Source organism: Tympanuchus pallidicinctus, unplaced genomic scaffold (assembly GCF_026119805.1).
Source record: "Tympanuchus pallidicinctus isolate F22 unplaced genomic scaffold, pur_lepc_1.0 scaffold13, whole genome shotgun sequence".
In the NCBI taxonomy this organism is placed as follows: Eukaryota; Metazoa; Chordata; class Aves; order Galliformes; family Phasianidae; genus Tympanuchus; species Tympanuchus pallidicinctus.
Window position 1 is genome coordinate 16,988,511 of NW_026294648.1, and position 15,992 is coordinate 17,004,502.

The 15,992-nt window shown below is 55.3% G+C and overlaps 3 protein-coding genes and 5 non-coding genes across 10 annotated transcripts; 1 reads left to right on the plus strand and 7 right to left on the minus strand.

Moving 5' to 3' along the window:
- Window positions 1–120: 120 nt before the first annotated feature.
- Window positions 121–9,228, minus strand: DKC1 (dyskerin pseudouridine synthase 1). The gene is made up of 15 exons (XM_052673168.1): window positions 9,126–9,228; window positions 8,894–8,955; window positions 8,645–8,731; window positions 8,282–8,373; window positions 7,585–7,769; window positions 7,031–7,095; window positions 6,332–6,458; window positions 5,917–6,047; window positions 4,812–4,955; window positions 4,432–4,552; window positions 3,602–3,720; window positions 2,952–3,055; window positions 2,435–2,501; window positions 1,653–1,811; window positions 121–1,427 (listed from the first exon to the last, which is right to left on the minus strand). The coding sequence occupies exons 1-15, from the start codon at window positions 9,139–9,141 to the stop codon at window positions 1,356–1,358; spliced, it is 1,551 nt and encodes a 516-aa protein (XP_052529128.1). The 5' UTR covers window positions 9,142–9,228; the 3' UTR covers window positions 121–1,355.
- On the minus strand, window positions 3,433–3,508 carry LOC128076244 (small nucleolar RNA SNORD83). Its single transcript, XR_008204299.1, has one exon. It is a non-coding gene; the product is annotated as a small nucleolar RNA SNORD83 (small nucleolar RNA).
- LOC128076245 (small nucleolar RNA SNORD17) lies at window positions 4,013–4,259 on the minus strand. Its single transcript, XR_008204300.1, has one exon. It is a non-coding gene; the product is annotated as a small nucleolar RNA SNORD17 (small nucleolar RNA).
- On the minus strand, window positions 5,620–5,753 carry LOC128076251 (small nucleolar RNA SNORA36 family). The gene has a single exon (XR_008204306.1). It is a non-coding gene; the product is annotated as a small nucleolar RNA SNORA36 family (small nucleolar RNA).
- Window positions 6,122–6,197, minus strand: LOC128076248 (small nucleolar RNA SNORD83). Its single transcript, XR_008204303.1, has one exon. It is a non-coding gene; the product is annotated as a small nucleolar RNA SNORD83 (small nucleolar RNA).
- On the minus strand, window positions 6,684–6,930 carry LOC128076246 (small nucleolar RNA SNORD17). The gene has a single exon (XR_008204301.1). It is a non-coding gene; the product is annotated as a small nucleolar RNA SNORD17 (small nucleolar RNA).
- A 106-nt stretch (window positions 9,229–9,334) lies between the features above and the next one.
- F8A1 (coagulation factor VIII associated 1) lies at window positions 9,335–10,757 on the minus strand. The gene has a single exon (XM_052673200.1). The coding sequence runs from the start codon at window positions 10,638–10,640 to the stop codon at window positions 9,519–9,521; it is 1,122 nt and encodes a 373-aa protein (XP_052529160.1). The 5' UTR covers window positions 10,641–10,757; the 3' UTR covers window positions 9,335–9,518.
- Window positions 10,758–11,008: 251 nt separating this feature from the next.
- LOC128075974 (probable G-protein coupled receptor 34) lies at window positions 11,009–15,975 on the plus strand. 3 transcript variants are annotated; one of them, XM_052673197.1, is made up of 2 exons: window positions 11,009–12,120; window positions 13,151–15,975. In XM_052673197.1, exon 2 carries the CDS (start codon window positions 13,181–13,183, stop codon window positions 14,201–14,203), a length of 1,023 nt encoding a protein of 340 aa, XP_052529157.1. In that variant the 5' UTR covers window positions 11,009–12,120; window positions 13,151–13,180; the 3' UTR covers window positions 14,204–15,975. The 3 variants fall into 3 exon arrangements, with proteins under 3 accessions (XP_052529157.1, XP_052529156.1, XP_052529158.1); XM_052673196.1 differs by having other exon boundaries at window positions 13,175–15,975; XM_052673198.1 differs by having other exon boundaries at window positions 11,009–11,816; window positions 13,175–15,975.
- Window positions 15,976–15,992: the final 17 nt, after the last annotated feature.

Below are 15,992 nucleotides of genomic sequence, written 5' to 3' on the forward strand. Positions count from 1 at the left end.
AACTCCTCCATTGAGTGCCCTATGCACCCACAGCCTGTGCATGTTTACTGACTGCCCTCCCCCTGAACAGACCTGGTGGTCTGAGAACAGTTCCCTTCTTGAGGTAAGCAAGAAAGTCACCCATTCAAAAATAGGGCTTTTATTATTATTTTTTTTTTAATGTAAAAAAAGAGTGAATAAAAATTAACTTTTTTCAACCCAGGTTCTGACAGCCATTGGTTGCTGTCCACGCTGACTGCATCTCTAGCATTGAAGGGAAAAGTCAGATGATTAAGACAAAAGCAATTCAGGAGGCTAAGACAGATGTTATAGGATCTCTGCAGAGAGCTCAGAACAAAGCAGCCAGGATCCTTCCCTACTAAAAACAGCTAAAATCCTGGCTCAGCACTGTTCCTCTAAGAGAAGTAACCTGCTCCCACCGAGCCATCCCAAAGAAATAGGGAGAAATCATCCTGAAATCATTCAGGCTCCACACTTAGTGCCCTGTGCATAGCTGCCAAGCCTGTGCTCACCAGCCTTGTAACATGCCCACCCACTGCCTCTGCCCCTGCAGCTGCACCCCCACCTACTGCCTCCAGAGCATATTAGATACCAAAAATCAGCAGGCAGCTGAGAGGGCTGCAGCCCCATCCCAATAATTTGGTTGGAGGCAGCACTGGCAACATCACTGGGGGACCCTGGGTCTGGGATCAGCTCACAGCTAACAGGCAGGTCCCCACACTAAAAAGCAAAAAGCAGGAATTTCACGTTCGAATCCTTTTATGATAAAGTTGGAAAGAGGTACCAAAGAATGGACGTTTGTTCTCAACTAGCTGAGGGTCAGGCCAAGTACACAGCCACGTTAAAATCAACCACAGCCCCTCAAATAACCGATTCAGCTGTCTCCAAAGGTGCCAAACCCAGATGGGCCATGGCTAAGCCAGTCCTTCAGACACAAACACATTCTGTAACTGTCGGGTAACAGTTTTGACCTTGGAAGAGGAGGAAGAAGCAGGAGAAGAGAGAAGGGGAAGTGCTATTCCTCTCTTTCATGGTGAAAACAAACCCCAAAGAGCAAGGAGCCGCATCTTCCCTGAAGATACCACTTCAGTTGGCATCGAGGTGTCCAGCTTTACAGAGCAATTCAGTGCAGGGGCAGTCAGGCACCACTCTCCTCTGGCTACCCTTAAAACAGGATGAGGAGGGGTGCTGGAGCAGGGCATGTCCTGGGCAAACAACTTCTCACTCATACGCACAGCAGAAAAGGAGCTTGGAACTTGCTGGCCCCTCAGCTGCACAGGCAGTCCTCTTTTTCAAGGCCTCAGACTTCTCCCTCCCTAATGATGAGGTCGCATGCTTTGGACAGATCCAGTTGCTTACTCTGAGCTCTCTTCCACCTCCTTCTGTTTCTTTTTCTTCTTCTTCTTCTTGGTGCTGGTTTCACTGATCTGCAAAGAGGATCGAGTTCAGGAATTAATCAAAAAGGCACCACTCACGGCTCATTTCCAGCCCACATGCAGCTAATGCAGCACTGACAGAAATCTCTTTCACCTCACATTCTTTCACACACAGCCCCAGGTGTCCAAACACCACACACACTTTTATCCCAGGTGCACAACAGACAGCAACTCTTCCCAATGCTTGAACCATTCCATGGCAGCACCATTACATACCACTTCCATTTGTTCTTCCCCACTCTCAGATGCTTCTTTGGCTTTCTTTTCTTTCTTCTTCTTTTTCTTCTCCTTTTTGCTCAGCTCCTCTGGTGGTGGAGTGGTTGGGGATGGTGGGGGGCTCGCAGCCTCATTTTCACTCTCTGACTCTCGCTTCCTCTGTTAGGAGAGCACACTGTCAGACCATTTTCCAAACGAGCTCAAGTGATGGAAAAGCTGTTTACAAGCCCATCACAACTGCTTTTTTTCCCTGATTGAAACTTCTCAGTAAGCAACACTTTGAACAGGAGTGTGAACTACAGACTGCCTGAAGTCCCTTCCAACATACAGCATAAGGATTCCTTTCTGCCAGAATTACACCCCAACTTCTGAAGTGTTCCCTGTACCCCAAATCCTTTTATTTGAAACACTGCTGCACTACATGCAAGCCTTGACTTAGACCCTTACATCAGAGCAGAGGTCCTAACTCAGGGAACTCTATGTACAGTGTTTGGATGGACTCCTCAGATGAACATTCAGTCTGTAATCCCCAGAAAGGCTCTCTGGCACAGCGACCTGGCACTGTAGCTCCATCCAGTGTATTTCTTTGGATGCTGCAGCTTTTACAGTACTCATTCCCACTTATGGTGCTGCAGTATTCATATACAAAGACAGGGACCGAAAGGACAGAGCAATGGAAGCACTCTCTGCCCTCACAGAGACAGGTTCTACCACAGAAGCACAAGATCCAAAGCAGCCTTCAGAGCCCAAACAACCTCAAACCAGAGAGCAGCATTACTTACTTTTGGAGCCCTTTCCACCTCTGACACAGCCTGGGGAGCTTTAGCTGCCTCTTTCTTGGACGACTCCCTAAAAGAGAAGAGATCTCAGGCTGAGTGGAACTGCTGCTGCCTTCCCCAAGTACAAAGGCCCCTCCACAAGGGCTCCCTTACCCACAACAAGCATTGGTTGGGGGGGGTCAGTGTGGGGATGACCTGCAGCCTGCACCAGTGCCAGCTGGACAGGACAACAGCAAAGCCTCCCTCTCTTTCATTTAGCAGACTGACTCCCTCTAGAGCCACAGGCACAGGCTACAAAGGGATAACCGTCTGCTCAGGGCCTTTCACTCCAGCCTGGCAGAGCATCAGCACGTTCCCAGTGACTTTGAGGAACACAGCTGAACACCAAGGGTCCAGATAGCAAATTCACCTTGGAGGAGGTCTGCCACGCCAAGCACAAAAGGCAGTGCCCAGAACAGTGCTCACAGCATGCATCCCATCACTGCACCCACCACTCTGAAGCTGCACACCCTGTACCCACCTGTAATCCACATACTCCTTCTTCCAGGAATCTGGTGTGCACTCATTGGGCTTTCCATGTTTGTCCAGCAGGCCCTTCTGGATCATCATCTTCTTTTGACTGGCCTGACAGCAAAGGGCAGAAGGTCAGACCCCAGCTCCATGAAGGAGAAACCATCCCTTGGGCTTCAGCTACCCACTCTAAGGAATAACCTAGGAACAAGCCAAGGCAACAACTGCATTGTCACCAGCTTAACCATTCTCTAAGGACCTTCTGACAGCTCACAGGAAACACCCACTGCACAGCAGCCTACAAGTCTCAGACAAGGAACAGGCAAAAAGCATCCTAACTTTAATTAATGGCTGATTTGTGAGAGAAGTAACAGCAGCAGACAACTGTGTATCACTGAACTCAGATCCTTGGCCATAATCATTCCTCCAGCTTAATGACCCACTACATTTCAGCTGAAACACTGCAACTGCACAGCTCCTTGCCCCTCCAGAGCCATCAGCATGGGGTGATAGATGAAGGTCATCTTTGCACAGAGTGCTAATGCCAACCAGTTGACATCACTTGGCTCTTGTCCACAGGAGGGCTCAAGCACAGACCTGAGGTGCCTGCAGCCCCACACCTGGGCACCCACCAACACCACAGAGTCCCCAGCTGCTCACCTTGGGACCGAGGCCCCATTTGCGGGGATATGTGTCTCTCTCCATGATGACTCTCTTGATCTTTGCTACCACGCCATGGTCGCAGGTAGAAATGACAGCAGTGGTCATCAAGGCAATGGCTGCAGAAACAAGCAGGGAGCTTACAAACACATTAAAGCAGCAAAACTGTGAGAGTACAGATGCAAGAGTGTGCTGGGTTCAGGCTGTTCCTCCTTTGGCAGCACAAAAGAGAGGCAAACCACCGCCAATGCCCTATTTCCCTGAAAACTCACTGGAGGAAACTTTGGTCTAAAGCTTCAGAAAGATGTCCTGCTCAAAGGCAGCGAGCTGATGTGACCACATATCAGAGGCTGGAAATGCTCCTGCAGCTGCCACTGAGGCACAGCTGGGATTTTCATCAGGTGGCTGTATGTGATCAGACGTCATCCCTCGTCTCAGTGGGGACAGAGCCCCCCAGAGAGGGGCCCTGACCCTGCCAGCACTGCTTTGCACCTGCAGGCAGCCAGCCACACACCACAGCAGCCCCCAGCAGGACACTGGGACACTGCAGGGTCTCTGGAGGCTGCACGGCACCCAGACCCTAGAACAGGAATCGGGGTGCTGCAGGAGGGCAGTGCCACTGCACTCAGAGAATGGATAAACTTCATCATCACCTCACACACAGCACACCTGAGCTCTGTGCAGCTGAAACGCTGAGGAGCACCAAATGATAGCTCTTAAGGAAGCACTACTTGAACTTCCATGCACGCTGTCTAATCTGCTACACCTTCACTGGAAAGTAGTTTATCATTTTTGGACGTCAGTGGGCACAGGAATAAGCAGCTTCATACCTAGGCAGATAGCTTCTCCTTTTGTGGTGATGACTACAATCTCCTGATTAAGCTCAATACCGTCTTCATACCTCAGGACACCAGGCAGCATGATCTTGGCTCCATAGCAAATGGCATTAACCTACAGAGGAAGGGAACAGAAAGGCTTGTAAGCGACTTGAGGACAAAAATCAATGCAAGAAGCACCACTAGTATTTTACCTTCCCATCGCCACTACTAACAATAACACTAACATGTTTCTAGCTGACTACCAATACCAGGTCCTGCACGGCACGTGACACAACAGCGTTGTGCACCACGAGGACCCCGATCCCTCATTTATGAGCTGCACAAGACAGGACACAACCTCTGCTCCGAGCAGCCCTACCTCAGCAACTCACCGCACTGTCTTTCATGACGAGCCGCTTGTGTGAGGTGAGCAGCTTCTCCAGGGGCAGGATGACACGCCGCAGGTAGCTGTCATCCTTGTTGTTGTCGTACTGCCACTGGGCGTCCAGCACGTCGTGCATGGTCACCATGTTGTCCTGCAAAGACACAGCGCCTCTGAGCTCCCCCCCTAAGCAGCAGCCAGCTTGAAACGCTCACAAAAGACATAGCTGAAGCCTAATGGCAGATAGTGTGCTGGAAGGGAGGGAGAATTGGTGTCCAATACACAAACATCTATAAAACCCCCATAGAAAAGGCAAGAACAAACACATTCTGCTGGCAGTCCGAGGGCAGTCGCATCTGTGCTGCTTCAGGCTTCTACCTGCCCAATGTCACACTGCACTGGGGTCAAGTGTGCAAGCCCTGTCTACATGAAACACTTTCCAAGTATGACCAAGCTTAAATATCTAAGACTTCTAGACAAAGTAGATGAGTGAGTAGAAGCCTGAATTAATCAGCTCATGAATCTGTAACACGGGATAAGTTACTGAAGCAACTGCAGCCATCCATCACCTTGGGTTCACTGTCAGTGAATTGCGTCTCTGTTAAGAGCACAGATAGGGCAGCACTTGCACTCTGATAATCCAGCTTTGCAAGGAGAGAAATTAATCCTAGAGTGTGAATGGGCAAGTGGGATCCAGGAACAACCAGGAGGAAAACTGCAAAGCGTTGAAGATCACCCAGAACTGCACAGCCCGAGCGCCCTCGGCTAAGGCACAGTGCCTGCACTGCACCCTGACACAAGTGATCACGCTGGTCGTGGTTTGTAGGCTGAGAAACACAGGTGGCATAAAACAAGCTTTCAGTCACCGGGGTGCACTTCCCAGTCGTTTCTGTCCCAAAGCTTAATTACCAGAACAGGGACAAGCCCCTGAACTGAACTCAACGCTTTGGTTCTGGACTGCCTATGGCAAGTCCATTGCAGGTCCATTCACAGCACCCCCCGGTCACCGTGCACCCATACCCTTCTCTAACACCAAAGAAGAAAGACCGTTTTGGGGAACTCCTACAATCTCCCATGTTCTAGTTTGCTGGTTACAGTCACAACCATCACCCTACCATCTCTCCCAGGATGCCCGACCGCACTCTGCGGAGCTCCTGCATTTGGCCCCCAACACCGAGCAGCAAACCAAGGTGGACACAAAGCGTTCGGATGTACGTGCCTGCTTCACAGCTCACCCAGAAGATACCTGAAACACCAGAGAATTTACATGTATAGCTGTAAGCGAGCCACATCTACAGCTCCACATCCAGCCCCTCACAGAGCCATCAGCATGGGGTGATAGATGAAGGTCATCTTTGCACTGAGTGCTAATGCCATCTAGCTGGCATCATTTGGCTCTTCAGCGAAGAGTGCAAAACTAACAAAAGAAAGTAGCTGAGATTTGTTTCTGTATCTCATACATTTGCAAAGAATGGGAAGCAGCACACTTGAGCTGTGAGTGTAATCAAAGGCAGGAGAGCTGTATTTTACCTAATCTTCTCTCAGGATCATACTCCACCAGCTTGCTCTCATAGATGGTTCTGACTCTCAGCTGTCTCTTAACAGCAGCAATGAGGGGCGGTCGCTGGAAGAGCGCTCCTGTCAGAGTTTCTATTGCCTGAAGGGAGAAGCAGAAGAAAGAACACCTTAAGCTGGGCCATTAGCACAGCTGACATGCGAGCACCTCTGGGTCTCTAGGAACAAGAACCTTCTTATGGAGTGACAGGCTCATCACCATGTGGCTATTTCCTATTTAAGAAGGCTGTGTGAACCACTGATGTGGTCAAAACGCTCCTGCAGCTGCCACTGAGGCACAGCTGGGATTTTCATCAGGTGGCTGTATGTGATCAGACGTCATCCCTCGTCTCAGTGGGGACAGAGCCCCCCAGAGAGGGGCCCTGATCCTGCCAGCACTGCTTTGCTCCTGCAGGCAGCCAGCCACACACCACAGCAGCCCCCAGCAGGACACTGGGACACCGCAGGGTCTCTGGAGGCTGCACGGCACCCAGACCCTAGAACAGGAATCGGGGTGCTGCAGGAGGGCAGTGCCACTGCACTCAGAGAATGGATAAACTTCATCATCACCTCACACACAGCTCACCTGAGCTCTGCTCCTACCCCCTCATCTCCCAGAGAAGCCAAACTCTTTGCACAGAGTGCCAGCGTGGCCAACAGTGTGCTGAGACTTACCCTGGCAAGCTGAGCCTCACTTTCAATTGCATTGTGCAGCCGAACAATTCCCACATACTCTTTGCCTGAAAGAACGACAAGAGCAGTCAGGAGCGGCCACTTGCATTTAATGTTGACCTCAAGGCACACACTGCCACACAAACAGCTCTCCTAGGAGGTGCACACCACTCATTATGCAGTAGGTTATATCCCCATCCCTCCCCCCCCAGAACAATCTAAGCTGCGTGTTTACTTCTTCACCACAATTTATTTCTTGGGATTTGCAGACTTGTGCCTTAAGTTCAGTTAGCACACAAAACCTGTCTTTTCAGACCTGTTTTCATCGACCTAATAGAGCACAAATCCCAGACAGAGAAGCAATCAGAAAAACCAGTTGAGACAGCACGGATGTGCCCTCAATGGCTGGAAGCAAGATGGATAAGCAATCCTTGAGCTCAAGGCACTGAAAGCTTAGGGCAGGTCTCCCAAAGACAAGAATGGAAACCTCCCTGCCTCCAAAACAACTCTGCACCTCCTCAGCCTCTCTGACCACAGTCCCATGGCAGTGAGCCTACCTGCACTCTGCTGAGACTTGACGAGTCGTGTCGCCCTCTCAATGCACACAATGAGGCACCCGGTCACCTTAGGGTCCAGGGTGCCACTGTGCCCTGTCTTCTCTACTCGAAGGATGCGTCGGATCCACGCCACCACCTCATGGGAAGATGGATTGGAAGGCTTGTCCAGGTTGATGAAGCCAGACCTACAGAGTGAGATGACAGATTAAGAGCTACACGATGGGGCTAACAACGGTAATGTGAAAAACAGGATGAGATCTGTCATGGTAAGATTGAGACATTCCTGAATAAACAGCTAGACAGGAGCTGAGCCACAGAGCTGCTCCACAGAGCACACAAGGAGCTGTTCTGCACTGCAGCTCACATGCCCCATGATTAAACAGTACTCTCCAGAATGCTACCACTGCTCAGTGTAAAATGCTGCAGCCGTGCTCCAAGCAGACCCAAAGCCCCATGCAGACTGAATGGCTCTCCAGAGAAGCACCAGGTCTCCCCTGGTGTACATCAACCTGCAGAGAAGCCACAAAACCAAACCAAAGCCACCCCCAAAGAAAACGGCCAGCAGGTCCCAGGCAGACATCCACTGGTGAGCAGCAAGATGGAGTCGAGAGAAAAGAAAAAGGAATCTGGAACAGAATGTGCTTGTGAGATGCTAACTGTGGAAGTGAAATAAGACAGTCTGGATTGTTACACTCACCGTACATAGTCAGAGATCTCCCTCTTCAAGGGATTAGCACCAGAAGGGAGGGGTGTGTAGTGTGTTGTCAGCACGTTTAGCTTGTCAAAGTTCTACAAAAACAAAGCAAATGACTGTAAGTACCATGAGATGGAGGTGAGACCGAGGACAGCAGCTTTGCCTCAGCACAGCTCCAAGTTGCACAGGGGATGCTTTGCATTCAGGTTAATGAGCTTCTCTGACTAAAACCGCAAAGATGAGGGGCAGAGAAAGGAACAACACAAATAAACCCAGCAGAGCCTCACTGCTTTCAGGTCACGGAGCAGAAACCCGAACGAAACCCAACAAGAAAGACGGGAGTCACCGCCCCTCCGTGCTCGTTACCTTCAGCAGCAGCGGCCACTGGGACGTGTCCAGCTGCGCCACACGGGACTCGGGCTTGATGAGGAACTCCTCGGTGTGCTGGATGTCCTGCGGAGCACAACGAGGGCTCAGTGTGTGCCGCGCGGTTTCGCTCACACCGCCCATCCCCCCCTTCTCTGCCCGCCCCCCCGCTCCCGGGGCGGCCGCACGGTGCCGAGCGGGACACGTGGAGCCCATCGCGGCCCTCCGCCAGCCCCGCGCCGCCCTCACCGCCACATCCTCGTCGGGCAGCGATCGCTTGTCCTTCTTCCGCCGTTTCTTCACGGAAGAACCTACGAGAGAGACGCGTTTAGCGGCCCGTTGGTCCGATAAGGCGCCTTCCAGGCCAGCCCCGCCGCCGGGCACCCCCCCACGGATCGCCACGCGGCCACAAGTCGCACACAGGATCCGTCGGCCCCCTCCCGTCCCACTCCGATCTCCCTTCCGCCGACCCGCCGCGCACCGTCCCCATCCGCCATGGCCACGCCGCGTGGTGCCGCCGCCGCGCCGAGAGCGGAAAGGCCGCCCCTTCCCGACAGCCCCCGCGTCACCACGTGACACCAGGTAGGCGGAGCCACAGCTATCCCGCCATGCGTGACCACGCCCTCGATGGCCCCGCCCACTCCACGGCCCCGCCCCGCGCTCCAAGAAACCAATCGCTGCAGCCAGGAAGCGCGCTAGCACCGCAGCTTTATTTCAGACGCTGAGCTCGACCGTAACACGGCATTACGCTCCCCGCCGGCGGGGCCACGCGACCCGAGCTCGTCCCGCCGGCAGCTCCCCGCGCACGCGAATTCCGCAGTCCCGAGGCAGCAGGGACCGTCCGGGCACAGTCCAGTGACAGTCCGAGCGGCTTTCAGAGCCCGTGTCCCGCGGGGCTGAGCATATCCTGCAGCACCAGGTGCAGCAGGTGGTTCTGCTCGGCGCTCAACAGCGGCCACAGCTCGGCCTGCAGAGCCCGCAGCGCGGCCGCGTCCTTCTCCTGGCAGGCCAGTACGGCGGACTGCAGCAGCAGGAAGAGCTCTGAAGGCAGGTAGCTGGCGGCCGCAGGCAGCCCTCCTCCCGCCGTGCCGCCCTCGGGCGCCTCCCAGCAGTACTGCTCCAGCGTGCGGGCGTGCTCGGGCGGCAGCTTGCCGGGCGGCGGCTGCAGGAGAAGCAGCAGCAGCACCCGCGACACCTCGCAGCTCACCAGCGCGTCCAGGAAGGCTCCGCCGGGCGCGGCCCCGCCGCTCCCCCCGATCCCGGCTCCAGCCAACGCCTGCGCCCGCGTCAGCGCCGCCAGAGCCCCGGAGTAGTCACGGCCCAGCAGCAGGCAGGAGGCGCGCTCCGTCAAGCAGCGCAGCGCCTCCAGGGGCAGCTTAGCAGCCGCCAGGAGCTCGGCAGCCCTCTGGAAGTGCGCGGCGGCGCGGGCGGGCCGGCCCGTATCGCGCAGCGCTGCCGCCAGCTCTAGGCAGAGCCCGGCCGCCAGTGCCGGCTGCCCCCGCTCCAGGTGCAGGCGGGCGGCGAAGGCCCCACAGCTCTGCGCCGCCGCCAGGTGCTCGCCGAAACCGCCGCGCAGGGCCAGGCGCTGCCGCAGGTCCCGCTCCTGGCGCAGGAAGAGCCGCGCCGCTTCGCCCAGCGCCGCCGCCTCGGCGGGACCGTGGAAGAGGCTCTGCGCGCAGCGCGCCACCGCCAGCTGGCACCAGGCCGCGTAGGGCAGGCTCTCCTGGGCACGCAACTCCCGCGCCAGCGCCGCGAACTGCTCCGCAGCCTCCGCTACGTTCGGTTTCCGCAGGAAACGCCGCCGCAGCTTGGCGGACACCAGCCGGTACCGCGACAGGAAGTCTCCATCCCCGCCGCTGGGGCCGGGGCCGGGCCCGGAGCCGCCCGCCCCACCGGGCCCCGAGCCACCCGCCGCCGCCAGCATCGCGCGTCGCCAGGAAGTGGCGCAATCACGTCGCGTCCCCCTTGGAGCCTTATTCCGCTGACCAATCAGCATCCACTACCGGGTCAGGCGGGAAGGGGCGCAGATGGAGGTGTGGCTTAGTATCAGCCCCGCCCATCTACGAGGCGTGGTCACATCGTGTAGGCCCCGCCCCCTGGCCGGCGGGCAGCTCGGGGCAGCCCGGTGCGCTGCGGCTGCCCGGCAGCAGCGGTCCCGAGGGCGCGCAGGCCGGCCCTGCGGCAGGGCTGGATCCTCCCTGTCCCCAGACGCTGTGCTGAACAGGAGATGCTCAACTTTCTGCCCCGTTGAACCCACTCAGAGTGCCGTGCGGATGCTGCACCGTGGGAACTTCCCTGCGTGGGTAAAAGTTCTGTCCCAAAGGGCAGTGCAGGTGTTGAGGTCTGAGAGCGAAGCTCACGCTCGGTATTTCGCACGGGTGGTGAAGTTCAGTGCATGCAATGGGCACCCCCGGAATTCTAAGAAAACCCCTGTCTGACCTATTGACTCTCAGAGCGTTCCACAAAGCTGCTGACTGAAACTGCAAGGTGGATAATGTAACTCATCCCTCTGCAGCACAAAATCCCCCAGGCTGGCAGTGCTGTGGCGTAGCGCTGATCCGCCTCCCCCCCAAACACCCACCGTGTGCAGGCAGCGCTCTTCCTGCACTCAAAACCGCAGAGAGCCCACGGGATGGCAGCGTGCAGTCGGGCTGCTGCCACCCAGCAGTGCGCGTTGGTCTCAGGAAGGCTGTCCTCCGCACAAGCCGTGCCTCGCTTCTCCTGCTGCTCTCTGGCTGCTGCACAAGGTGGCAGAAACCAGGAGTCTGCTGCTTGCTGCTCTGTCCTTAAGCACTGCCAGGAGCAGATGTGCTCTGTGCCTCCGTGGGTGCAGGTACCCAGAGGTACACGTTGCAGAGTGACTGACACCAGCGAGCTGATGCTGTAGAAGTGCCCTTGAAGATCCCCAGGCTTTCTCTAGTCACAGCTATTTCTCTGCTCTCTGTCTGACAGGTTGGGTTTATCTTTTAGATCGACTCAGCGAGGGCAGGAGGTGAGGCTGAGCCAGCACGACATACTGAGACGAGGAGAAAATGGGCTCGGTGGCCTCTACTTTCCTCTCATCAAGCTCTGAGATTTCCGTGGATGGAACAAGGCACCTCCTGGTACATTTCCTATCCTGCCCACACATTGCTGAAGTTTGTGTTCTGTTGGGGTCGGATGTTGGTGCCAGGTACCCAAGGAGCATAGCCATGGGTTCAGATCTGAGCCCTCTTTCCTTCTGCCCTCTCGCCCCCCTTCCGTTGGGCATTTTCACGCCTCCTGCACCATCAGCCTATTTGTGTCCTGTGTACCTGGGTGCACTGCAGAACTTACCTCCTGCACAACCTCCTCCACAAGGGCCAGGAGGGGAAAACCAGGCAAGCCCATGTGGGAGGGAAGTGGGGTGGGAGGTGTCATCACCAGCCAAGAGCTTATAGGGGCCACGAGGAACAGGAACTTCTGTCACAGCCGGTGCAGGAGCTGAGGAGTGCCAGGTGAGGTGGGCAGCTCCGGGTCAGGGCTGCCAGCTGGTGGGGGGCCGTGCTGAGAGCTGAAAGGAAGAGCCTGGGGCTGTGCAGGGTTGTGGCATGGGATCATTTGCAGGTGGTGGCCATGTTGCTGTGCCATACAGACACACAACGCGTGCTGCAGGGCTACCTTTACATGCAAACTGTGCTGTCTGTATGCACAGGGGCTGTGCTGGCCCTTGCGAAGTGTATGCAGAGCACTGTGATGGGTGTCAGGCAGAGCACGCTGCTCTCAAACCATCAGGTGCTTGGTGGCAACGTTGCTATGCAGTGAGCTGTGAGCGGTGAGTGAGGGGCACTCAGTCCTCTGCGGCTTTTTACCACTGTGAGTTGCAAGCAGCAAGCTCATGGAGCTCTACAGCCTCCATCCAGGCATGCTGCCCTGCCCTGCTGTCCGGGTACGCTGGGCAAGTGTGGAGGGAACAGAGAAGGACATTAGAGAAGTTGTGGTATGTGGGAGGGAAGCTGGAGATTTCTGCAGCTCTCCATCACTCAGCATCATGGAAAGTGGAAAGGGGAGGGAGGCACTGGGGCACGCAGGAGCTCATGGGCATGCAAAGGGTTCTGCAGGTGCTGGCAGAGGATGTCCAAGTGCGCAGCGTTGGGTCCCTGGGCTGCACATATCCCAAATTCATATTTGCTGTACCTGTTTTGTCACTTGTGTGAAATCAGAGCTTGGGGTGGGCTGACCCTCCGCTCCAGACACTGTTAAGCAGCTCACCTCACCCACAGCCACAGTCTCATCTGCCCGTTCCCAACCTCCCTCATGGCACAGAGCTGAGAGAAGCTGGGACAGGCAGGAGCGGGCTCTGCTTTGCTGCCAGTGTTTAACGGGCACATCCTCAGTGGACATTTCCCTACAGAGAGCAGGCAGAACATGTTCTTTGCCCATGACCATTTTCCCATTGCGTTTGGGGCACTGGGTACCACAGGTGGCTGTGCTCCCTGTGCATCCCAATGCCCGCATGCCTCCAGCTCGCCCCAATACCCCTTGCAGCTCTCCCTGCACATCTCATTCCAGGTCCGAATGCTTACGATGGACCCTCAGAGCACCCCCCCTCCTGCCATTGAAGTCGCTCAGCAGCTCCTGGGTAACTCCTGCTGTCAGATCCACGATGGGTTCCTCTCAGTGACGCTGCCTGTGATGTACTCACTGATCTTTGCCGTTGGGCTGCTCAGCAATGTGCTAGCACTCTGGGTGTTTTCATTCAGCATTCAGCGCCAGACCTCCATCACTGTGTACATGAGGAACCTGGCCCTCTCTGACCTCCTGCTGGCCCTCTGCCTGCCCTTCCGCATCGCCTTCCAGGACAGGAGTGAGCCCCGTGTCTTTTGCAATATTGTTGGGGCCTTCTTCTACCTCAACATGTATGTCAGCATCACTTTCCTCAGCCTGATCAGCCTGGACCGCTACCTGAAGATCATCCGGCCCCTCCAGAAATACAGGATTCACACCGTATCCTGTAGCACGTTGGCCTCTGGGATGGTTTGGGTGGTGAACTTTGCCTTCATGCTGCCTTTCTTTTTTGAGAAAAGAGGGAAGGGACCCTGTGACCATAAATGCTTCCACTTCAGGAGCAAAAGCACCGTGGCAGCAGCCTTCAACATGGCCGCAGTAGCTGCCTTCTTCATCGTGCTGTTGCTCTTCCTCTACTTCTACAGCAAGATATTTGCCAAACTGCACCAGGTCTCCTCAGTCAAGGCCCAGCAGCTGAACAAGAAGAGCAGCACGAGAGCCATCACCAAGACCTTCGTGGTCTTGATCATCTTCATCGTCTGCTTCACCCCCTACCACACTGTCCGCATCCCTTACATCCTGGCGCAGATCGGGGCCATTTCCAGCCTGCCCTGGAAGCAAGGTCTGCACCTCGCTAACGAGCTCGTGCTCTGCGTCTCAGCCCTCAACAGCTGCCTCGACCCCATCATCTTCTTTTTCTTGTCCAGCAGCTTCCGCAGGGCCGTGCTCTGCACCATCCAGGGCAGGCTGAAGGGAGCCCTGCTGAGCAACCAGGGCAGGCTGACCCCCAGCAGGTCTGTGACAGAACTGTAGGGTCAGGGTCCAGAAAATGGGATTTCCTCATTGCGGATTGGCTCTGGCCACTGGTGTTTATGGGACAAGACTTGCTGGGAAGATGGAACCACTCCATGAGACATGGCTTAGAGGGCATGGTGTTGATGGGTCGGGGTTGGGCTCGGTGATTCATTGAGGTCTTTTCCAGCCATAATGATTCCATGACTGTACGATTCATGTAACACCACCAGGGTCAGAGCCTCCATGGGAGTAAACAAGGAGGAAAGGACAACTGGGACCTTGCTTGTTCCTACCACAGCTGGCATAGCTGAAGAGCATATTTCCAAGCACAAATGAAGCTGGAAGTGCCAAAGGAGATTTGGCCTTGGCCTGGGAACCCCAGGCAGCTCAGAGAGCAGGAGCAGAGCTGCAGGCAGATGGAGGAGAGGAGAGGAGTGAGAAGGGGAATGGGAATCATTACTAAGGACACATCGTCTTCTCACCAAAGAGAGGAAGAAAGGGATGGGACAGGAGAAGGTGCAGTGCAAAAGCATCAGGGAAGGATGATGAGACATCAAAGCATCACTTGTGGAGCAGGGGAATATTTTGCTCCATGATGGAGCCCAGAGGTGAGCACTGCCAGACTTGCACTACAGACCTGCCAGGAAATGCTGCAGCCCTGCAACCTCAAACCATGTCAGCAACAGCTGTATTCTCTAATTACTGCAGCCTCTGTAACCTCAACTCAGCCCCACATCTCCGTGCACTGAGCTCAGGGTTTCCTTTAGCTCTTTGCCCCTCTCACCAGCATATTTGCAGGGGCTGGCAGCTCTCCTGGGCACAGCACAGATCGCTTGGGGCCACTGCTTCAGGAAGATTGCAATGGGCAGAGGGACTGCGGTGCCCCCGAGCCCCAATGGGAGCAGCTGGCTCTGAGTTTCTCAGCTCTGCTGTTCTGCAGCAGCTCCGAAAGAGAAACCCATGAGAGATGTGCAAGAGCTGCTGCCTTCATCAGCGCCTGTTCCCTTCCTGCAGAAGATATTTCTCTGTATTTTTATCCTGTTCTATGCCCACACCTCATTTGTTCCCTTATTCTTAGGGCAGTGCAGAGGTGGAGCAGCAGCATGCACTCCCTATTGGGCAGCAGAGCTGGGCAGTGAGGGGTGGGGGTTCATTAAGACCAAACTGCCATAGTGACCACAAAACTCCAACACCCGAATAATACTTGGGAGAATAAAATGTTTCCTTAAAGACTGATTGATTTGATTTTTCCAATCAAGGTATGAGCAGCTTCAGTCCTCTTTTATCTCTGTATGATGAGCAGGAGAGAGGGATATTTCACACAGAGGGTGGTGAGGCACTGGCACAGGTTGCCCAAGGAGGCTGTGGATGCCCCATCCCTGCAGGCATTCAAGGCCAGGCTGGATGTGGCTCTGGGCAGCCTGGGCTGCTGGTTGGCGACCTGCACACAGCAGGGGTTGGAAATGATGAGCATTGTGCTCCTGTGCAACCCAGGCCAGTCTATGATTCTGTGATGATCTCTTTAGCAGAGGTGGGGGGAAAACGCAGCCAGCAAAGCTTTTCCTATGGAAAGCTGCATGCAAAGGTCACAACGCTGTTTTTCTTTTCCGATCAGTGCTGACGAGCTGCAGCAGCGTGTGGTTCAGAAGCCTCAGCACTGCAACAGCGGCGCCTGTGTGCGGTGCTCAGCGCGCACAACCCCCCCGCAGCCATCCTCCCCCACAATGGAAGCCGCAGGGCTTGCAGGGCTGCGCTCACCGCTGGGTGCCCCACATCTCACCCCCCCCGCCCCATCCCCAGGATGAAG

Coding starts and splice junctions, on each gene's coding strand:
- F8A1 (XM_052673200.1), bottom strand. CDS start 10,640: ATGCTGATTGGTCAGCGGAATAAGGCTCCAAGGGGGACGCGACGTGAT.
- DKC1 (XM_052673168.1), bottom strand. Junction 7,096..7,584: donor CAAGTCTCAGCAGAGTGCAG/GTAGGCTCACTG, acceptor TCGTTCTTTCAG/GCAAAGAGTATGTGGGAATT. Junction 6,048..6,331: donor TGATCCTGAGAGAAGATTAG/GTAAAATACAGC, acceptor CTGGTGTTTCAG/GTATCTTCTGGGTGAGCTGT.
- LOC128075974 (XM_052673197.1), top strand. CDS start 13,181: ATGCTTACGATGGACCCTCAGAGCACCCCCCCTCCTGCCATTGAAGTC.